The sequence below is a fragment of the Phascolarctos cinereus genome, unplaced genomic scaffold (assembly GCF_003287225.1).
Source record: "Phascolarctos cinereus isolate Bilbo 61053 unplaced genomic scaffold, phaCin_HiC Scaffold_9;HRSCAF=440, whole genome shotgun sequence".
Taxonomy (NCBI): Eukaryota; Metazoa; Chordata; class Mammalia; order Diprotodontia; family Phascolarctidae; genus Phascolarctos; species Phascolarctos cinereus.
Genome location: NW_027556402.1, coordinates 117,638,194 through 117,657,465, shown reverse-complemented (window position 1 = coordinate 117,657,465; position 19,272 = coordinate 117,638,194). Strand labels below are relative to the sequence as shown.

Sequence of the window (19,272 nt, the reverse complement as noted above, 5' to 3'; positions counted from 1 at the left end):
TTATCACACACACTCAAAAGTGGAGAGAAAACTCAAACCCTATAGTCTTAGTAACTTTTTCTGCACATGATTGTCTTAATCTCACCTGGAAACTAGAGAGGATGAAGCACCACAGGGATGTGGGAGAAAGAAAGATGTACTGTAGGCTAGAAAGAGGAGAAGTTATAGAACTCTGCCCTTGTAAATTGGAGTTTGCAGCTAATACAGGCAAGTCAGAAGAAAAGAAAGGTATAATCTTGACCATGGGTAAAATTCAATCAAATGAGCATTTTATTAAACACCTACTTTGTGCTGGGCACTCTGCTAGACACTGAGAATATGGAGAAAAATAAAATAGTACTTGTCTTCAAGGAATTTATATTCTATTGGGGAACTTGGGCATGAAATATGTTACACAGAAAATATATGCAAAACAATTGCAGGCTGATTTGGTTAAGTTATTGGGTTTTTAAAAATAACAAAATATAATATTTTTTAAGATGAAAGATCCTTAGAAAGCATCTAGCCTAATCCTCTTACTTTATAAATGAAGAGATGAAGGTTCAAGGAGTTTAAATTACTTTCCACAAGGTCACACAGGTGACAAAGTCAGCATCTGAATCCACACATGACTAACTCAAAATCCAGCATGCCACATTCTTGTCTCAAATTCAACAACTGAACATTTAGTAAGCATCTGCTATGTGTGTTTGTGTGGATTTAAATTTAAATTAAATTACATTTTTTTTCTTTTTGATCTGCTCTTCTTTGGAATGACCTGGTAGAACTCAGTCATTTCTGATAGAAGAGGTACTCTCTTAGAGAGTTGAAACAAATTCCTTAGTGCAGAAATAAACAGCATCTTGAAATAAATGTCTTTGGTGGCATCCTGCTGGTTGCTTTAGGTGTTCTAGGCTTCATTTAAAACAAAAATGATCATGGAGTACCCATCTTCCCCATGACAACAGCAAATTTTCACCAGCAACAGAACAAAACATATTTGAACTACATCTGTGTCTAATTATATTTTATGCCCTGCCTATAATTTCTATTTGTATTTATGCTATGTACCTGCATGCAGCATAATTATACATGCTGCCTAAGTGTGTACAGAACTGCTTTGGATATAAATCTGAATTAAAGACACATGTTTCCGAAGAGGACTAAAAAGACCTTTGAAAGCTTGTTTCAAACAGTTGTGAATTAATACTTCATGTAAACATATTAATACCTGACACATCTTTACCCCAAACAGTGAAGTCTTATTTTAATGGTAGACTCATAATGCCAGTTTTCTTTGCCACTGAGAAGAACCACATGAGAAGACAGATGGGAAAGAGGAGGAATGTATGAATTTAATCTAGAAAACCATTGCTTTGTCCTCTTCACTTGACTGAGCCTTTTCAAAACACGACCTTTACAGGTGAAGACTTCGGTATGTTCATATTCCTGAATGTGCCTGAAAATAAGTACCTTTCTGAGTGGGAAGGCATAGATGCCCGTGAGCCTGGCGGAGTAAGAAACAGCCAAGACAGAACCTTTACCCCAGGTTGGCAAATTTCAGATCTGGCTAGGGCAGAGAGACTATAGAAGATCAGAGGGTCACAGTTTTACAACTAGAAGGAAGCTCTGAGATCACATAGTCCAACCCTCTCTTTTTACAGATGAGAAAACAGGGATCCAGAGAGTAGTTGTGACAGGCCCCAGGTCACGCAGGGAAAGATTAAGCAAAAAGACAGGGATTTGAACCCAGATTGTCTGATTCTAAATTTACTGCTCATTTAACAACACCGCGCTACCTTTCCAAACAAAAATAAGAAGGAATTATCTCTAGCTGGGTTCAAAGGTACAAGTGGTATGGAGACGGCTAATGGATGACGTGTATTAAGACTAACAAAAGAACTCTCCAGGGAAGGTCTACACTTCTACTACACCTATCAAACATTTTGGCTGACTAAATCATCACAAACAGAGACTTTATTATTGGTCTACACCAGATTTTAATACCAATTTATTTAAAATGTATTTCACAATGAGGGGCAGAATGGCATAGTGGATAAAAAGCTGGCCTTGGAACCAGAAAAACTTGGGTTCAAGTGTTGCCTCAGACACATACCAGCTGGGTGACCCTTGAGAAGGACATTAAAACCAATGTCTCCACTTCTTTTTTCCTCACTCTCTTCTTAACTCTGAGCAGTCTTGGCTTTCAATCTCATCTTTCTACTGAAACTACTCTCTCCAAGTTACCAATGATCTCTTAACTACCAAATGTAATGGCCTTTTCTCAGTTTTCACCCTTCTTGGCTTCCCTGCAACCTTGACACTGTTGGCCATCCTCTTATCTTTGCTCCTCCCTCTAGGTTTTTGGGGACACTGTTCCTCCTTGATTCTTCTCCTACATGTCTGACTGATCCTCAGTCTCTCCTGCTGGATCTTTATCTAGGTGGTATTTGCTAACTATGTGTGTCCCTCAAGGCTTTGTCCTCATGAAACATCTTCTCTTTTCTCTCTACACTATTTTGCTTGGTGATCTCATCAGCTTCCCTGGATTCCATCATCATTTTTATAGAGATGACTAGGAGATCTTTAGCCCTAACCCCTCCTGACTTCCAGTCTCACATCTCCAACTGCCTATTAGACAGACATCTCAATGGATGTCCCATAGATCAGCAATTCAATATATCCAAAACTGAACTCATTATCTCTTCTCTAAAACTAACTTCCTTATTACTGTTGAGGGCCCCACCATGCCCACATTTACTTGAGCTCACAACCCAGATATCATCCTTGACATCTTACTCTTTTTCACTCTGCCTCCTCCACCCTTTCTTATCCAATCTCTTGCAGCGTTCTATTAATTCTATCTTCTTAACATTTCATACACACCCCCTTTTCCTCTGACGCTGCTACCACCCTGGGGCAAGGCCTCATCACCTCACACCTGGACTACTGAAATAGCCTTCTGGTTGGTCTCCCTCTTCAAGTTTCTCTCCTTGCTCTAATCCATCTTTCACTCAATTGTCATAATGATCTTCCCAAAGCACAGATCTAACCATGTCACACCCTTCCTCTATTCAATAAATTCCAATGGCTCCCTATTATCCCCAGGATCAAATATTAAACCATTTGTTTAGCTTTTAAAGTCCTTCATAACCTTCCCCTTCTATCCAGTTGATCCAATGATACTTAACTCTCCGAAGTTCCTCTAACATGACACTCCCATCATCACCTGTCTCTGGGTATTATTACTGGCTGTCCCCACACCTGGAATTCTCTCTCCTCAACTCAGCCTTCTGGCTTCCTTCAAGTCTCAGCTGAAATCCAACTTCTGTAAGAAGCTTTTCCCAGTCCCCCTTGATGCTAGTAGTAAGATAAACCCCAATCTCTCTTATACATATCATTTCTGCATGTTGTCTCCCCTGTTAGACTGTGAGGTGCTGGAGTTCAGGGTTTTGTTTCTTCTTTTTTTTTTTGCCTTTTGTTGTATCCCTAGCACTTAGTAGGGAGTTACTTATACATGCTTTTTGACCTGACTTAACTTGACCCTGAGTCAGTCATTTAACCACTAATTACCCTAGACAACTCTTTAAGACTATAAGTTGAAGAGTAGGTATGACCTGCATCAGCAGAGAGAGTTTCCTCACATGGAGAATTCCCTATATCCATGAAACCATAGATTTAATACCTGTCCCTATATCCTAATATTCAGGGGCAGTATGGAAGCGGGGGGATACAGGGCTAACCTTGGAGTAAGGCTAACCTGGGCTCCAGTCCTCTTTCTGATACATATTAGTTGTTAAGCCATGGATAAGTTACTGAACCTTTCAACTCCTTAAAAATTAAAGGATTATAGAAATCAAACTGGAAAAGACTTTGGAGATCATTTAATCCAACCCTTTAATTTAATAGATGAGGAAACTAAGGCTCAGAGGGATTAACTTGCCCAGGGTATCACAACATGTAACAGGGAGGATATGAATCCAAGCTTTCTGACGACAAACCCAGGAGTCTTCCCACTCCCATGGAGGCCAAGAGTCAAGCCAACTGCAACTACCTCATGCTTTAGGAAAGAAAGAGATATACTGGGAACTCTAAGACAAAATGTCTCTTAAGAAACGTTAACAATGCTAATAACTTTGCTCATTTTCATCGTTTTAAATTCACAGACACAGAGCAAGCCTCATGCTGAAAGATGCAGCACCTCAGGGTACTAGTTTGACCCTATTCTGACTTTAGGGTCTCCAAATCAAAGGACATTCTACTGAAATCTCCAAAGGGGAGAGCACAGAGTACAGGAGCAGTAGATAAGCCAAATGGACCAGCCAATAAAATCATACTTTCATTTGAGTTGGAGGTAAGGCCAATCTAATTCACTGAAAAATCAAAGTTAAGGAAATTCTGCGAGAAAAATGCACTTTTAGGCATGTATTTCCTTGCCTATTCCTTGCTCACTCTTGTGCAACTTCTCTTGCATATATTTTGAGGAGAAAATGAAGAGAAGTGCTTTCCCAGCAAAATGCATGACCACCACCACCACCACCACCCTCCACAACTCCCTCACCACTTTGGAACAAACCTAATTCTTTTCTTCTTCTTCATCTTTCCTTCTCTTAAGGTTGTGCTTTGTTCTTACCAGAACAGGTATAGGGCTAATTTAAAGAACTATTAAACTTGTATTTCAGGTACTGAAATTTGGGAGAAAAAGGGAGAAAAAAGTTACTAAGCTTGAACTACTTTTACCCAGGTCTAATTGCCTCTACTCCCAATCACTCTATGTATTCTTTATATCTTCTTTTGCTTGAGGGTAAATGGCACAGTGGGTAGAGAGTGCCCAGGCCTCAAGTCAGGAAGACTCATCTTCCTGAATTCAAATCCTGCCTCAGATACTTACTAGCTGTGTGACCCTGGGCAAGTCACTTAACCCTGTTTGTCTCATTTTCTCATCTGTAAAATGAGCTGGAGAAGGAAATGACAAACCACTCCATAATCTTTGCCATGAAAACCCCAAATGGGTTCATGAAGAGTAGGACCTGACTGAAAACAACTGGACAACAACATAGATCTGTCAGGTACCCCTCAATGCTACTTTGAACAGCCTAGATGGGAGGAAAATGTCAGCAAGTTATTGGGGCTGAAGCTGCTGCCTTGTCCTTCTATCCTGGACTAAAAAGTGCTCAAATTCCAAATATGAAAATGTAAAATTCTCCTTTTTAATCACTGGTAAATCCCCTCCCATTCTTTGTCTTTGTTGTGGGAGCAGAAAACTAGCTACAACCTCCTGGGCAAACTCCTTTTACTCTCAAACACCACTTTTCTGCTACTCTAGGAATTGTGGAAGGAAGGGATAAATTTAGAATATTTGGATTCCAATTAGTTTTGCAACTGATTAGCTTTGTCATTCTTTATGGTGGTGAAAATTCTTAATATGAATGAAGGCTGCAAAGACAGGATGTTAAGGCCCTCGTAGAAGTTTCCACATGCCTTTTCTTATCACCCTTTTCACCATTTTAGAGCAAAAAATCTAGACCACGGAAATGAGTAGGGCAAGAAAGTACAGTATTTTAAAATAAATAAGGTATCAAATAATCAAATAAATGCACTGCCAAAAACAGAACAGGAGAATCTGGACTGCAGGTTTAGATTGGTTTAGTAAGACTCATTTTTGTAATTCATGCATTCAGTATTCAGAAACATATGCACAAGCAAAGAAGCTTCACCAGGGCTTCGAAATAGTTTTTCTTCACTCTTCCAGTAGTTTACAAGATTTATTTGCTTTGTAAACTTTTCTTTTCACAGAACAGTAACAGTACATAGATAAACTTAATCCCAGAATGCTCAAATTAGGCTTAATTAATTAATTTTACTGTAGTCTTTAACTATGGAGGTCCACAGCAGAGCTGATGTGGTAGACTAAGGAAGGGGTGTGTTTACCTTGCCATAAAATAACATTTGTGGAAAAAAAAGTTTCATGAGATAAATCACTTTTTCTCACCGGCCTCAGACCTTTGCTACACCCTCATCCCCTATTTCTAGCCAGTTCTTAGATTTTGTTACCTGTCAACTCAGGCTTGACCAGCCCTATTCAGCTGACTCTCTTAGATCCTGATTTTTATCAGCCCTCTTTCCTCAGGTGGGGTCCTGTTAATCATTCCTTATCACCAATGGTGCCATCCTCCAAAGAGAGCAAACATTAAATCTGGCAAAAGTTGAAAGAAATCCTCCAGATACAAAAGCTTTCACTGGTACTGCTTGGTGTGCTAATTACCCCCAAACTCCACCTGACTTCATCATGGAAAATATCATTAACTTCCTTATATCCATACACCTGTTATCCACAATTACACAGAGCAGCCCTGAAGGTTGCAAAGGCGACTAAAGCAGTCCAAGGTATTAATGGAATTCCCTGAGCCTCTGAGTTTATATCTATGAGGAAAACAACTAGGAAAGTCACAAAGGAAACCTAACTCATTGTCTCATAGATACTTCCGTCACAATGATTTCTCTACAGTTAAAGAGCACTGTTCTCAAACAAGTCAAAGAAAAGAGAGTTTTACTACTAAGGAGAGTTTTGCTACTAAATTTTAGGAGCAACCACTTTCCAACCTCATCAAGGAAAGAAATGAAAAAACAAATCAGAAGACCAAACTGGAAAGGATTCCTGCGAGTAACGCCACCGACGTGACGAGTAGAAGCTTGGGGCAAAGCTTTCCTTGGCAATTCTGCAATGGACCGATGGCACCCTTCCAGGGCCTCTCACTTACCTGGCCATGAGAAGGAAGTGGGGCGTAGGCCATGGGCTGATTCATCACTCCTTTCTGCTTCATGAGAAGCATGCGTTTCTGCTCGTCGTTCAAGTGCGCCATCTGAGCTTGGAGCTGCGGCTGGGACTGCTGCTGCGGCGGCGGCTGTTGCGGCGGTGGCTGCGGCAAAGGCTGCTGCTGTTGCTGCTGCTGCTGCTGCTGCTGCTGAATGTACGGCATCATTGGGTTTTTGTTGGGATTGGCCATGGGCGGCGTCATCCTCTGACTCAGCTCTGCGTTGAAGTGGCTCAGGGGCTTAGTGTTTCCATAAGTGAGTATGCTGGGCTGCTTGTTCAAAGAGTTGGCACCCAAGTTATTTGGGGGCTGATTGATCATATTCATGTGGTTCTGGGGGAGGTAGTTATTCATTGTTGTCTTCTGCAGGTTGTTTGCCATGGCAGGCACTATGGGGTTTTGGTTGTTAAAGGCTTGGGGGTACATCATCGGGCTATTTGGTTTGTCTGCGTTGAAGGCTCCTCCGTAGGGACTGGATGGGGGCCCCACTGGTGACCAGCCTGAAGTCTGATTTGGATGCTGTGGCTGCTGCTGCTGCTGCTTCTGCTGGATGAGTTTAGCTCTCTGCTGCTGCTGGGCAGCCATCTGTTTGAGCTGCTCCGCGGGAGATAAATCTGCACTGGAAACTGCCACAGGACCAGGCCCCGAACCACTCACAGTTCCTGCTGCTGGAGTCATGAGATAGCCATTTCCTGGCCTCGATGAAGCTTGGCCTGGAGTATGAGCTTGGTTAGGCGTCTGGGGGGACTGGACAGCACAGGTTGCTGGTGAGCTGGCAGGATTGGGTGCTGCAGGAGTACTGGAAACAGAAGGTATGCTACTAGCGGTAGAGACACTGGAAAATGGTGGACCAGAAGATGACGGTCTCCCCTGGGGAGATCCTATGGGGACATGAGCAAATGGAGAGTGAGAAGGATCACTCTTTACACTCGCACTCTCTTGAGAAAGAGGAGTCTCAGTGGTTGGCCGAGAGAATTCCGGCTCCTTCTTCTCTTCAAAATCTTCATTGAATAAGTCCTGTATGTCATCTTCAGGGACAGTGTTGGCCAGCTCGTCTATTAACTCCTGCCACTCTTGATCATTGAGGTTAATGTCTGAGAACAACTTGTTCTGATTGGAAAGTGATGTTTCTGAAGTGTCTATGCAGGTGGGGTCATCCAATGGTTCTTGTTTGAGTTCCTTGTTTTGTAGGATGGCAAAGCTATCCTCAAGGTCACTGCAACCATTCATGGAAAGTTTAATCTCTGGCAGCCTGCCATTCTTACCCAGCTCCTCTATAATCCCTGGAGCATGAGCTCCACTGTTCGGTAAGGGTAAAGAAGGCTTCATGTCCAGCTGGTGAAGAGGAGAAGCAGAAGGCAAAGGCATATTGTTAGGCAGATTACTAATAGTGTCCATTGCTGCAGGAATGTCCTTGCGGATCCGCTTGCTTGTTGGGGAAAAGTTCCCATCACAGGCGCCATTCTGCTGCTCTCCATTAAGGGGGGACCGGGCTCCTTCCAACTTCCTTTTCACAGTCTCTTGTAGCTAGAAGGAAAAAACATATATAAGAGAGAAAGACTAAGTCATTGGTCATAGATTTGAATTTTGTTATTATAGCATCACAACGAACAGAGCTTCAAACTTTTTATTCCCAGAATCCCCTATTAGTGGATTAGAAACTCACAAGACAGAAACACTTCTACTACATTCCTAAATTGGCACCAGATTAATATTGGATTCTAAGAGAAAAGAGACCATACCTTGCAGGGAACCCAACACCACATATCAGCTCTGTTTTTAGGATTAAGGAACCAGAAAACAAATCATATATTGTGTGGGGGGGAGGTGTGAGTAGGAGTTAAGGGCAGTGCTTTTGCAAAGGATAAGTCATCTGTTGTTATTTTCAAAATCAATGCTAGGCATAAGACTTGGAGGTGGATTAATCATCTTGGAGGGGAAGATTCAGTTATATCTTAAAAACATTAAGACTGTCACATTGTAATTGAGAATATTCAAGAAGGCAATATTTTAAATCCAATAAAGAGCTTTGTAACTTCTGCACTGAAATGCCATACCATGTTAATAACACACTAAAATCATAGAAAGCACGTCAAGAAATGAAGATGATGAGGGCTTCAAAAATGGCTGTCCAAAAACTCTCCATAACGCTTCTTCTCTGAATGGGTTTAGGGAGTAAAATTTGCCAAAACCAGTTTAAAAGTATAACAGAAGAAACAATGCTCAGCAAAGAGTAAACGCTTAATACTTTTCATTCATTCCTTCATTCACTCATTCCTTCCTTCCTTCCTTCCTTCATTCAATAGAGATGAAGAATCAAGTGTTGCAGTAGAGGACACACAAGACATACTATCTAACCCCAATTCCCCAAGGTCAATTAAATTAACTAGAACCCTGGCAACAAAGGAGGGAATGGTCCCACAAATCTGACATTTATTCCCTGGAGTTTCACTGTCTCATTGAGATGGGAAGATCTTGAACAGGATCCAAATGGAAAATAAGCCTAATTTAAGAAAAGTCAAATGGAATTCAAATGCTTTAATTTGGAGAAAAGCAAGCTGAGAGAAGACTATAAATATACACATTACCACCACATGAAACATGCCCATCATTCATCATTCATGTCCACAGAGGCTAGAAAGGGTGAGCTTAAATTTCAGAAAGGAGAAGAAGGCCAGCCACAACAAAGAGATCAGAATCATAAATTTAGATCTGGAAGGCATTACAAAGATCAGCTGGTCCAATAACTCCATTTTGCAGATGAGAAAACTGAGAGCCAAAAAAATTAAGTGATTTGTTCAAAGTTAGACAGCTAATGAGTAGCAGATCTTAGCTTTGATCCCAGATCCTATGATTTCAAATCTGGGGCTCTTTCCTCAACATCACAAATGAGGCTGGGACACAGAATCAGTATCTTTCACAGAGTTGGCACTTAACAAATTACAGAATTTTTTCCACATTGGAAGGAATCTCTATAGCCATGCATTGAGTCCTATCCATAACTCACAATAACATATTTGGCAAGTGGACTTCAGCCTTTGATTGAAAACTTCCAATGAGGGGAAACCCATCACCTCCCAAAGCAGCCCATTCCCTTTTTGGATAGCTCTAATTGCTAGAAAGATTTGTTGAATGAAATCATAATTAAGTTGAACTAAACAAGCTGGCAAAAGAGGTTAGAGAATATCCTTCTTTGGAGAGCTTTAAGCACTGAATTTATATTCATTTAAACAGAATGGTTTAGACACCATCCTGGTTGGAAGCATGTGGTATACCACATGTTGTAGTTCCTTTCCAATTTCACCAATTTAGTAAACTACATCGGTATAACTATATAGTAAACCATATTATCCACCAATCTTCCACCATCCAGTATGACAGACAGACTTTGCTTATCTGGGAGTGTCAGGGATTTGATAAATTAGAGCTAGTGGAGAAGGATATGTAGAGCTAGTGAGTGTTACAATAGCTTCCCCCCCCCCATATTGTTGGAAGGCATATATGGGGAAAGAGGATGGAGAGGAATGAGGCAGAAGATGCTCTTAGCCCTGCTAGCCATATACACTAGTTAGTCTCCTTAAGTACATACTACTTTGTTCTAAGGGAATGGCATTGCTTACATATCCAATATAACACAAAACCTAGATTCTTTCTGGTACTTCCCAATCAAAAGCCCATCTTTTGAGACTCAGAATTGTGGAAGCTGCAAAGTAAATCTCATATTTAGGAAGAATAATTCTAGATATGATAATATACATGAATGTTACCTTATTAGAAAGAGAATCACAGATTCACTGAGTTAGAAGAGACCTCAGAGGCCATCTAGTTCCTTCTATACCTGAACAAGAATCCCCAGTACCACCTCCTTGACAAGGGATCATCCAGTCTTCTTGAAGACTTCCACTGGAGACTTCTGGGAAAGATGGCTCCTGGAAGCAGGCTATCCAGGGTCTACATATCCACTCCAGAAAAGCCCTGAAGTTTTACACCAAGCCAAATAATGATAACAAAATATAATAAGAAATCATAGTAAGATTTTTTTCCACCCTAGAACTGCACAAAAAATTCAGCTAACAACCATTGGGAAACAGGAAATTATTGCTTTGCTGGCAAAGACAGTGACAGTGCAAGTGATCAGAACTGGATCAATAACATCTATAGCTAACAAAGATTGCAGCAAGAGCAGGAGGATAGCTCAAAGAAAGCTCCAGGGTAGTCAGAAAGGCCCGGGGAGGGGACCCTGGAAGCCCCAGGGAGTTCCATTAGGCAGTAACCAGTATGGCACTGGTGCCACAAAACTCAGATCAAGAACATCCCAGGTCAAGAGACCCTGACGTATCTAAAACTCTGTCCTAGAGACTAAGAGGGACATGATGATCCAGAACTCTGACCTTCAAAGATTCAGAGAATAGTGGGGGGGGGGGAGAGGGTGAAGGAACCCAGGTGACTCAGGACAAGAACAAGCAAAGCTGACTCTCCTAGCCAAAGCACAGCAGGGGACAGAGCCTGGCCCTTGAATGGAGTCCCAACCCAGGAATTAAAGCTACAGAAATGAGGAAATCAAAGACTGACAAATCTAAAAAATTATTATGGATCTAGTGATCCCCCAAAGAAGAAGATTCCTCTGGAACAATTGTAAGTGGAGACTGAAAGGAAAAATTGGTTTACTATGAGGACTACAGGAATACCTAGAAGAAGGAAGAGATTAAAATATGAAATTAAAGCCCTGGAGAAAAGAATTGGGAGGAGAATAAATAGTTCAGAAGAGAAGGTGGTAAAAACCTTTCCCAAATAATGAGCTCCCTATAAACTAGAACATACCAGATAGAAGTCAATGACTCCATGAGACAAGAAGTATTAAGACCAAATCAAAAGATTAAAGAAGGGGGAAAAAGTTAAGAAAGCTGATATTTTAAAAATTGACCTGGAAAAAAAAGTCAGAAAGAGCTAATTTCAAAAGCATTACTATAGTTCAACTAATTATAAATGAAAATCACCAAGATCTATTAGAAGCAAAAGGTAAAGTGAATTTAGAAAGAATCCATTAGTCACTATCTGAAAGGAACTCTAAAAAGAAAAGTCCGAGACATCACACCCCAAATCCAGGGGGAAAAGATACTGAAAACATCCTGAAAGAAACAATTCAAGTACTAAAGTAACACAGTATCACACAAGACTTAGCCCCTTCTACTATAAATGAGGAGAACTTGGAACACAATATTCCAGAAGGCAAAAGATATAGGCTCACAATCAAGAATAGCTTACCCTAAAAAGCTGAGTATAATTTTACTAAGGAAAAATGAATCTTTAATGGAATAAAAGACTTTTAGCATAAGAATCAAGAAAGAGCTAGAAAGGTAAATTTATTTGAACTATTAGAGGAGGGTGTATAATGGTATAGTACTGACATTCTAATTGGGGGAGAAGAAAGAAGTGCCCCTTCAGAAGCTTAAAATCTTCAAAGGGCACTGAAAGAGTTAATAAGAAAAACAGTTCCTGGGAATTGGATCAGTTCTGTTCTGAGAGTTTTGAAGAGGGCAAAAGGAATGCTTTAGTAAACAATGCGGAAAGAAGTGGGTAGAACTTACTATTTCTAATAATTGGGGTGTGCGAGAAGAGTATTCAAACATGAAGGAAGGGGTGGGAAGAGTAAGCATCAGATAAACTTTACTCTTATCTGAAATGGACAAAGGAGGGTTGAACATACAAACAGTTTGGTGTAGAAATATATCAAACTCAAGAGGAAAAACTAGGGAAATGTGTGTGGATGGAGTGGGGGTTAAGATGAGGATAATACTAGGGAGGGGACAGATACAAGCAGGACAGCAGCTCTTACACTGGTTCTATGTTTTGAGAATAAACAATTCCAAGATCATGGATTTATAACTGAAAGGGATCTAGGAAGTCATCTATGATACAGGATGAAATAATGTGAAACTCTTCTCTGCCTGTCCCATGTATACAATTCCCAGCTGACATAAACATTCAACTACAATCAAAACATTTTCTGTTGCTTCAAAAAGAAAACAGATGCAACAATAATAACCCTCTTTCACTGGTTGTAAAATATTAGTTTCCCAAGAATCTTGTTGAATATTCTTTACTGTGAACAACAACAAAAACAGTTTTCTTGATTCAAGCTTAGGTCCAACTGTATGTTTGGCCATGAGAGTTATCTTTTATTTAAAAATTAGTGGGCTTTGGAGAAAACAAGTAGCCCATGCCTCGTTTAACCTGGTGGCTAATTAGTTCTTATTCTAGATGGTAAAACACAGAGATTAAATTCATGACATGATACATCTAGAGTTGTGCCCATCTTTATATGTTAGATAAGGAAAATGAAACCCAGAAAAGATGTGAGTTACCCAAGGTCACCCTGCTGGTTAAAAGGCAGCCTGATATAGAAGAGTCAGAAGTCTATCTTGAGCAAGTCATTTAACCTCTCAGCCTCAGTTCACTCATCTGTAACAAGAAGGGGTTGGAACAGATGACCTGTAAGGTCCCTTCCAGCTCTAAATCTATTATCTTACATAATAGCAAAATGTGAATTTGAACCCAGGATCCTTGAGGATCAGAGATCGTTAACCCCAGTGTTCTTTCTGTTAAAACATGGCAAGTCTCTAATTATTGAAGATGCAATCAAGAAACTATTTTTTATCAAGTCACCTGAATGATGCCCTAGGACATTTACATTTTGAGGGGGTGAGTGGGTAGCTGAGATTTTCCTTCTATCTTTGATTTCTCACTTCACAAATTCAAGAGTGTGTGTGTGTGTGTGTATTCATTCAATGATTCCACATCTCAAGTTCCTAGGTTACTCCTAGGATATTCACACATCAGCAAAGATGTTATTTTTTTTTAAAGTGAGGCAATAGGGGTTAAGTGACTTGCCCAAGGTCACACAGCTAGTATAGGTCAAGTGTTTTATCTGAGGCAGGATTTGAACTCAGGTCCTCCTGACTTCAGGGCTGGTGCTCTATCCACTGCGCCACCTAGCTGCCCCAAAGATGCTATTTTTTAAGGGTATCGACAGATCCCTCACACATTTTCTGTCCCTGACATCATCTTCTGGCTCCTCTTTGCCTATGAGAAAATCAGGGAGCCAGGAGTTCAGTTCTCTCTTTTTTTCCCCCTGTAGGGAGGTGGAAGAAGAGATGAAATGATGTGTTTCTGAAGAGCCTTGGCTTTATCTTAAACACACAGCTGAGCAAGCTTCAGAATAGGCAGATTACTAACAGGGAGAAATCCTTCCTTTGCCCACATAAAGCTTGAAGCAACCCAGCTCATGCTCCTAAGCCCTACACTAGATATCCCTGTCTAGAAAAGCTACCATCCTTTCTGCCATCAAAGACCAGAAGCCTCGTAGCATCATGTGCTCTGGTGCGGAAAAAACTGCAGCATCCTTCTTCCTGTATCACAGTTATTAAATATAAATGTTTTCCCCCATTAAAGGACGCACTGGTGCCAGGACCTGAAGTGAGCTGCTCATCCCTTTGCCTATGAAAACCTGTGCAGTTACTATGTGTCAGTTTCTCAAAAGAAGAAATTTCTTTTGCATAATGGCTTTATCCAGAGGCTCTCTTCTACAGTACAGCTTATATTACCGAAAAATTATTGTGTGAGGGAGTTAGTCTTAGTACATGGTAGTAGTAGTAGTAGTAGTAGTAGTAGTGGTGGTGGTGGTGGTGGTGGTGGTGGTGGTGGTGGTGGTAGCGGTGGTAGTAGTAGTACAGTAATACCCTATAGCTGGGCAGCACTTTTAGGACTTCCTTTCTCTGAGATTCACAAGACTTTCTTGTGAGGTAAAAGAAGGAAAAGCTTTCACTCATAGGGCAGGAAGAGATTCAGCCACAGAGAATCAACAAACTAGTCAATCAATGAACAAGCACTTATTAAGTATCTACTACGTACCAGGCCTTATGCTAGGACCTGGAGATATACAAACAAACAAAAAAAATGAAACTGTCCCTACTCTGAGGAACTTATATTTTATCAGAGGAGAAATGTGCACATAAAACAGTTCATATAAAATTAATACAAGTTGTTTTTGCGGGGGGGTTTTTTTGGGAGGGAGGGAGGAGTTTGGCAGCTGTATGATCAAGAAAGCCATAATGACATGGAAGGAAGAATCTGAGCAGAGTTGGAAGGGAGCCCTGCTTGGATGCCATATTTTGGATGAGGTGGGGGATTGACATCCACCCATGAGCTAATCCCAAGGTTTTGCTTACATGTAGATGAGCTTGTGCTAGGGTTGATGGCCCTGTAGCTGGAGTGGGCAGTAGATAGTATTAAATAGAGTCTTAGAGTGCCTGCTACCTGAAGGTGGGTCTCTTCCTTTAAAAGGCCTACTTAGAAAGAAGTGTGCTTTTTGAGTCCATTTTAGTTAGTGGTAACAAGTCTTGCAGCCTTGTCTCAGATATGAATAGTATCCTTGAGATGGAGTAGCTACTCCAAATGTAGGAGTCATTAGAATCACCGGATATGGAGAGAGATCCAATTTCATTTCTTACTGCTGTCCTTTGACTTAGAAGTTTAGAAGACCATAGGTGCTCCTTGGCCTCCAATGACAGGGGATAAATGCTAACCCAAATGCTGGGGCACTTTATATTTATCTTCATATCCTCACTCCTTAGCTCAGTGTCTTGTGTATGTTGTGGTGGTTGTTCTTTGGTCATTTCAGTCATGTCCGACTCTTCGTGACTCCACTTGGAATTTTCTTGGCAAAGATACTGGAATGGTTTGCCATTTCCTTTTCCAATTCATTTGACAGATGAGAAACTGAGGCAAACAGGGTTAAGTGACTTGCCCAGAGTCACAGAGCTAGTAAGAGTCTGAGGCTAGTTTTGAACTTAGGGAGATGAGTCTTCCTGATTCCCCAGATCCAGCATTCTTTTTTCTCCACCTCCCCAACTCCTCAGTTCTTTCTGCATCTGCTTCCCTTGCCTCTGTGTATGTAAGCCCCAGATGCCAAGAGACTCTTCTTTATCACTTTATGGAATTAGTGACTTCCAGTTTGTTTAGCCACCCCTAGGATGTGGAGGGCATTTCACTTGTTTATTTTATTTGGGGGTTTCATGATCCAGAACACTGATTTATTAAGCACTTACTATGTACCTGGCACTATGCTAAGCACTAGGGATACAAAGAAAAGCAAAAGACAGCCCCTGCTTTCAAAAACTCATAGTCTAATAGGGGTAACATGGGCATCTAGATGGCACAGTGGATAGATGTGGGCCTGGAGAACTCACTTGAACTCATCTTCCTGAGTTCAAATTCAGCCTCAGACACTAACTGTGACCCTGGGCAAGTCACTTAACTGTGTTTGCCTCAGTTTCCTCATCTGTAAAATGAGCTGGAAAAGGAAATGGAAAGCTAATCCAATATCTTTGCCAAGAAAACCCCCAAAGAGGTCATGAAGAGTCAGACACGAATGAAAAACAACAAAATACAGGAGACAGCATGTAAAGAACTATGTACAAACCAACTACATATAGGAAAAACTGGAAATGACCAACTAAGGAAGGCCCTAGAAATAAGGGGCATCAGGAAAGTCTTCCTTTGGAAGGGAGATTGAAGGAAGTCAGGGAAGCTACAAGGCAGACATGAGGAAAGAGCATTCCAGAAACAGGGGACAGCCAGTGAAAATGCTGTACTCAGGAGATGGATTGTCTTGGTCAAGGAACATCAAGGAGGCCAGTCTCACTGGACAGCAGAATATGTGGGGCTGGGAGAGACAAGGCAGAAGAAGACCAGAAAGGGGGGGGGCAGGCTTCAGGGGCAACAACCTGGATTTGACAAGTTTCTAGAGTTTTCTTTCAGAGCTAAGAGCCAATGAGTTCAAGGCTAGTATCCTATTCCCCCAAAAAAGTAACAGGAAAAGAAAAAAGACCTACCTGAGAAAAATAGTTATCACTAATCTATTTATAACAGCAAAAAACAAAACAAAACAAAAAACAAAAATGGAAACAACCACTATATCCAACAACTGAAGAGTAACCGAATTTCACGGTATCTCCAGTGATATCTGGCAACACTTTGGGCTATCTCAGAAGCAAGACTGGGAATCACTGTTTCAGAACAGGGGTGGGGAAGCTGTGGCCTTCCAGGTCCTTGGGTTCGACCTTTTGACTGAGTCCAAGTTTTACAGAACAAATCCCTTTAATAAAAGGATTTGTTCTGTGAAGTTTGGATTCAGTCAAAGGGCTGCACTTGAGGACCTAGAGGGCCACATGTGGCCTCGAGGCTGCAGGTTTCCCACCCTTGGTTTAGACCATGGTTTTTCAAACTAGAAACCACTAGTTTCTAGTTTGGAAGCTATGGGAAAGTTTGCTAGGGTTCCTGGGTTCTTTTGAAAGGAGACTTAAGCTTACAGTGTTTTTGTGAAGCTGCTCTTTTGAAAACATATGTATTTTAGGCTTATGTGAAGATGGGGCACTGTATTAATATCAAAGTAAACACCAAATAAGGATTAATCTTGGAAGAATATGAACTACAAGTAACCCAGAGGGCAATGGAAAAACATATGGTGGATATAAGACTTTGATGAGAACAGCACAGTAGGAGAATTTGGGATAGATAAGATCTACAGTAATGGCAGCAATAGCCACACCAAGGAAGCCAGGGTTTCATAAAAATTTCAAAGAAAGGTTAAGGATATCATAGAGGAAGCATTGGTTACAATAATTATTTTCCCTTGTCTACTCATGTGGTTCTTTAAACAGATCATGATCAAACACAGGTAGTAAATTCTGCACCTGTAGACAGCAGTCTGGGGATAGCTGGGTAGCACAGTGGATGAGCACTGGACCTGGAGCCCAAGATTCGCACCAAATGCATTTCATGAAAACCCTCATCTCACCAAGATCTCCCTCTCCTCAAGATTATAATTCTACTGGGGAAGACAATACATGATAGGTAAGATTATTGGAGGAAGGGGAAAGTACTAACAAGGAGAGGTCACAGAAGGCTTCCCAGAGGACGTGGCATCTGAGCTGAGACCTGAAGGAAGCAAAGAATTCCAAGAGGTGGAGGTAACAGCATGGCCAAAGGCATAGAGTCTGGAAACTGAACATAAAGTTCGGGGAAAAACTAAATAGGCCTGTTTGGCAGGAACTTGGGAGTACCTAAAGGGTTGTAATGTGGATTCATCTTGAAAGGCAAAGCTGGAGCTCGATTGTGAAAGGATTTAAGTACCAGACAGAGGAATATGAATTTTTTTTCCTATTTAGTTATTTGTGAAAGATGAAGTTCACTAAGGTTTTGTTCTTTCTGATATTGGATTCAAGTTAAAAACCCATTTTCCAACTTATAGATACACACGTGGGTGACTTTCACTGTTTCTAATGCTTCATAACCATTTAAAAGTAGATACACATGCATAGGTGCACTCCATGACTCCCCTGCGAGATGTCCAGGTGGGTCACTTAGTCACTTCGTCTTTCTCATTCTCTGTTGAGAAGCATACCTGGTACAGATCATGGGATCATTGTTTCAGAGTTGGAAGGGATCATAAAGACCATCTAATCCAATCCCTTCATTTTACAGATGAAGAAACTGAGGCCCAGAGAGGTATACAGGTAGCAAGTGGCAATATAAATACAAGTTGGCTGACTCTTTTAATTATACCACACTGCCTCTCGTGGAAGCTATTACAAGTTAGGATAAGCAGTCTGTTCTAAATCTCCATGGCTGCCAGTGTACAGGGACAGCTTATACCTCTGAAGTTGCATTTCCCCAAACTGCCAGTCACTGAAATGTATAGCATCACTGAGAGTCCTTACATTCATCAAATAGAGTTAGTTTGGCTTAGAAATGCGCTGAGGACATTTGAGTCACCAGTGACGTGACAATCTAAGGAGAACTTGCTCATGTCTTTGAGTCAGAGCTGCCTGATTCACAGAAAATCACTGTGATGCTCTACAAAGGAAGATGTTGTTCTGGAAAATGAGCATGTGTTGAGAAGTGATGATAGCTGCAGCCCTAGAAACTTCAGGAGAGGCAGATGCGTGGCTCACTGTGGTAGCTTCCTTGCCTGGAATATCTTGTAGAAAATGTCTGTCTGAATCTTTTTTTTGGAGATACAAAATCCTACTACTTTCACAATGAATTCTGCCTGCCCTTTTACACATCATCATCATCATTAAAAAAAATTACCCTTAAATCTGGGAGCAATGACAATTTCTAAAGTCAACATCCCCTGATGTCTACAGCAGAAGCTGATCTGTGGGTTTATTGTGGCTTACAAAGGCCCACACAAAGACATTAGAACTCTGATCAATGCAAGAAACAATTGTGGCTTCAGGGAACTGTGAACTACAGGCATGGAAAGAGGCATATACTGTCAGATGGGGTTAATATGTTGATTTGTTTTGTAATTGTCACTGATCTTTATTGCTACAAATGAGGATTCTAATCTACTTGTTTTCATGAGTGGTGGCTAGGATAGAGAAAATTATTTGGAAGCAGGGAGGATCAGAAA

General features: G+C 41.0%; 1 protein-coding gene across 2 annotated transcripts in view; it reads right to left on the bottom strand.

Moving 5' to 3' along the window:
- The window catches only part of MAML3 (mastermind like transcriptional coactivator 3), a 532,934-nt gene that overhangs the window by 212,215 nt on the left and 301,447 nt on the right, over window positions 1-19,272 (bottom strand). For both annotated transcript variants that reach the window (XM_078148694.1, XM_078148695.1), the window contains exon 2: window positions 6,741-8,321. In XM_078148694.1, coding sequence (XP_078004820.1) covers window positions 6,741-8,321 — 1,581 coding nt within the window. The remainder of the gene's footprint in view (window positions 1-6,740; window positions 8,322-19,272) is intronic.